This window comes from Caenorhabditis briggsae (genome assembly GCF_000004555.2).
Source record: "Caenorhabditis briggsae AF16 supercontig from assembly CB4, cb25.NA_163, whole genome shotgun sequence".
Taxonomy (NCBI): domain Eukaryota; kingdom Metazoa; phylum Nematoda; class Chromadorea; order Rhabditida; family Rhabditidae; genus Caenorhabditis; species Caenorhabditis briggsae.
Window position 1 is genome coordinate 1,881 of NW_025543226.1, and position 4,098 is coordinate 5,978.

Consider the following 4,098-nt stretch of genomic DNA (forward strand, 5'->3'; position numbering starts at 1 on the left):
AAAAGATATATTTTCCTCACGTAAATATTCGCGGGGGGTCAACGGGGGTCGCGGGGGGTGAGCCCCCCGGGTGGGTGCGGGCGGGTGAATCGCCCCCCAAATGGAAACCCTACTCAAAAGTTATGAATTCCATTCGGTCGGGAAATTTAGCCAACCGACCGACCGCCGACCCAGCCGAGCCGTCGGTCAGTCAGCGGTCGGTCAGAGGAGGTCAGCGGCCGATTTCCGACCGACCAAAATTCTAGAACCTTCAATTTTCATCTTTCCAGCAAAACCAGACACTCCCCATCGAGGCATTAATTTCTCAACAGCATGCCATTGAAGCCACGTGGCAAACTTTCAAAAATCTAGATTTTTCCGAAGAACCTATAATCCCAGGATTCAAACAAGAAGATGATAAGACACTATTTTTTCAACTTTTTGCTCTGGTAAGTTTTTTAAAAGGCCCAAAAATTCAACATTTTTCTTATTTTCCAGAGATCTTGTGATCAGGATTTCAATCAACTTTTCTCAAATGTGAAAAAATTCGCAGAAGTTTTCAACTGTCCGGCTGGTTCTCCAATGAATCCGGACATTAGATGTGAACTGTTTTAATTAGTTCTGTAATTATATAATTTTGTACAAAATTAGAAAAAATAAAAAAAGTTTATTACATATTTTTCGAGATTTTTTCATTCCTCATCGTAACGATTCTCAAAGAAAGTAGTCAGTTTATTCGTCTACCAGCCATCTATTTGCCGGGCCTCCGGCGCTTCAATCAGCTGGCTGGTGCGTCTCGGCGCAATTTAATCTAGTTTTTACTTTTACCTTATTTCAAGTTTTTCAAAAGTCTACATAAGTCGATTATAGTCGTATTTAAATATCTGAAAAGATAATTATCCAAGAACAAAAATTCAATCAAAAATATTCATCCTCTTCTCAAAATATTCGACATTTTTTCTTCGGATTCATTTTCGATCCAACTGGACACTTGTACGTCTTCGCAAAAGATTCCAAGTTCGAAAATGCTCCATTTATTCGAAATCGATTTGTTGGATGGCTGAGGTCTACAAGGAATCTTGGGTGATGAGTGTCTATTCGAGTTGGAGAGCAGAAGTCCTGGAAATTCAGAATCTCAAGGAAACTAAAAGATGCTGAATATTGATAAAAATTAATCCTGAAGAAAAACAACTTTTGCAGGATACCATGACCTTCGTACTTGAACTTTGACCTTAATTATCTCGATTCCCATAAGAGATATCAAAAATACGTCAACTGATAAAATGTTACTGATAATATGACAAGAATTTTATTAGTTAACAGATTTTCGATATTTCTCACAGATTTTGAGAAAATTTTGCTCAACGTGCAAGAGAGAAAACTTACCAAAGCGGCCACTTGAAAAAAGAGCCTTCGAAAATCTTCATTCCCAAATTTCACCAAACTCTTCATTCGACATATCAATACTTTCCAATGCAAGCCACGTGGCTTCCAGTCCCAGCGCGTCAGCTACCATCTCCGATGCCGTTTCCGAATCATTTTGTCTTCCACCGTAAGATGGATCCTTGAAATTCTCAAATTGATCTCGGAGACACATTACTCGTTTGTCATATTCCATAGAATCTTCTGGACTCCACCAATCAGTTTTTTCTCCTAGTTCACCGAAAAAACGTCCCTTTGTATCAAAAGCGTGACCAATTTCATGAGCCAAAATTCTTCCAACTCCAGCCATTGCCACGTATTTTGGATATTGGAAATCGAAAAGAGGCTTATCAAGGAATGGGACAAGGACACCTAGAATTTTAGACTATTTTAGGGCATTTTTAATATTTTGGACATTCGGACATTTGAACAAAAACATTTTAATTTTAATTTTGACATTTTAGAAACTCACTCAATAAATTTTTTGAATGAAAATAGTAAGCGTTTGCCGTTGTCGTTTTTTCGACAGGATTGAAAAGTGAATCAGATGACACCTAGTCCATCAATTGCTCCGTTTTGAATCGATTGATTTTGGTCATCAGGGTAAAGAAAGAGTCTTCTGGAGAGAGATGAAGCTGAAAATTGTTTTTAACAAGTGCCGAATTTCAGATTTTCGGGAGTTTACGGGAAATTAGAATTTTAGGACTTTTTAAAAATAGTTATTTTGCAAAAGTCATATACTTCGAAAATTGGAACATTGTGGAAGGGTCATTCCGAGATTCTGAGATTCCGAGATTCTGAGATTCTGAGATTCTGCGATTCTGAGATTCTGAGATTCTGAGATTCTGAGATTCTGATATTCTGAGATTCTGAGATTCTGAGATTCTGAGATTCTGAGATTCTGAGATTCTGAGATTCTGAGATTCTGAGATTCTGAGATTCTGTCGCGAATTCAGGTGTCTGAAGAACACCTCTTCACGACTTTTACCCTTTTCTGAATGAATTCTCTTCCTTTTCCCTTCAGTTACATATTTTATTCACCAATACCGACGCCGCCCAACAACGATGCTTTTGAATTGCCGCCGACGGACTACTGTACCTGCTGATCTAACTCGGTCTCGCCGCGCACCAAGGAAACGCGCCTGACTTTGGGAGGATTGGAGCGCCCGGTTTTTAGGACCTCCCGGATCGTGATTAGTTTTTTGCTCCGTCTGAGATTTTGAGATTCTGAGATTTTGAGATTCTGAGATTCTGAGATTCTAAAATTCTAAGATTCTGAGATTCTGAGATTCTGAGATTCTGAGATTCTGAGATTTTGAGATTCTGAGATTCTGATATTTTAAGATTCTGAGATTCTGAAATTCTGAGATTCTAAGATTCTGAGATTCTAAGATTCTGAGATTCTGAGATTCTGAGATTCTGAGATTTTGAGATCCTGAGATTCTGAGATTCTAAAATTCTAAGATTCTGAGATTTTGAGATTCTGAGATTCTGAGATTCTAAGATTCTGAGATTCTGAGATTTTGAGATCCTGAGATTCTGAGATTCTAAAATTCTAAGATTCTGAGATTCTGAGATTCTGAGATTCTGAGATTCTGAGATTCTGAGATTTTGAGATTCTGAGATTCTGATATTTTAAGATTCTGAGATTCTGAGATTCTGAGATTCTGAGATTCTGAGATTCTGAGATTCTGAGATTCTGAGATTCTGAGATTCTGAGATCCTGAGATTCTGAGATTCTGAGATTCTAAGATTCTAAGATTTTGAGATTTTGAGATTCTGAGATTCTAAGATTCTGAGATTCTGAGATTCTGAGATTTTGAGATTCTGAGATTCTGAGATTCTAAGATTCTAAGATTCTGAGATTCTGAGATTCTGAGATTCTGAGATTCTGAGATTTTGAGATTCTGAGATTCTGATATTTTAAGATTCTGAGCATTCTGAAATTCTGAGATTCTAAGATTCTGAGATTCTAAGATTCTGAGATTGCTGAGATTCTGAGATTTTGAGATCCTGAGATTCTGAGATTCTAAAATTCTAAGATTCTGAGATTTTGAGATTCTGAGATTCTGAGATTCTAAGATTCTGAGATTCTGAGATTTTGAGATCCTGAGATTCTGAGATTCTAAAATTCTAAGATTCTGAGATTCTGAGATTCTGAGATTCTGAGATTCTGAGATTCTGAGATTCTGAGATTTTGAGATTCTGAGATTCTGAGATTCTGATATTCTAAGATTCTGAGATTCTGAGATTCTGAGATTCTGAGATTCTGAGATTCTGAGATTCTGAGATTCTGAGATTCTGAGATTCTGAGATTCTGATATTTTAAGATTCTGAGATTCTGAAATTCTGAGATTCTAAGATTCTGAGATTCTAAGATTCTGAGATTCTGAGATTCTGAGATTTTGAGATCCTGAGATTCTGAGATTCTAAAATTCTAAGATTCTAAGATTCTGAGATTCTGAGATTCTGAGATTTTGAGATCCTGAGATTCTGAGATTCTAAAATTCTAAGATTCTGAGATTTTGAGATTCTGAGATTCTGAGATTCTAAGATTCTGAGATTCTGAGATCCTGAGATTCTGAGATTTTGAGATTCTGAGATTCTGAGATTCTAAAATTCTAAGATTCTGAGATTCTGAGATTCTGAGATTCTGAGATTCTGAGATTTTGAGATTCTGAGATTCTGAGGATCCTC

At 36.9% G+C, this 4,098-nt stretch overlaps 3 protein-coding genes across 3 annotated transcripts in view; 1 reads left to right on the forward strand and 2 right to left on the reverse strand.

Moving 5' to 3' along the window:
- CBG24462 overlaps positions 1–594 on the forward strand; it is a gene marked incomplete at both ends in the record, with an annotated part of 1,781 nt that extends 1,187 nt beyond the window's left edge. Inside the window, 2 exons of the mRNA XM_002648254.1 lie at positions 270–428; positions 478–594. Coding sequence (XP_002648300.1) covers positions 270–428; positions 478–594 — 276 coding nt within the window. The remainder of the gene's footprint in view (positions 1–269; positions 429–477) is intronic.
- A 324-nt stretch (positions 595–918) lies between these two features.
- CBG24463 lies at positions 919–2,173 on the reverse strand (the record flags this gene model as incomplete). Its single annotated transcript, XM_002648255.1, has 5 exons — positions 919–1,098; positions 1,172–1,254; positions 1,420–1,773; positions 1,956–2,036; positions 2,143–2,173. 5 exons carry the CDS (start codon positions 2,171–2,173, stop codon positions 919–921), a joined length of 729 nt encoding a protein of 242 aa, XP_002648301.1.
- Positions 2,174–3,188: 1,015 nt separating this feature from the next.
- Positions 3,189–3,740, reverse strand: CBG24464 (the record flags this gene model as incomplete). The annotated part of the gene is made up of 1 exon (XM_002648256.1): positions 3,189–3,740. A coding segment is annotated over one exon (552 nt), but the record flags the coding sequence as incomplete, so codon positions are not given.
- Positions 3,741–4,098: the final 358 nt, after the last annotated feature.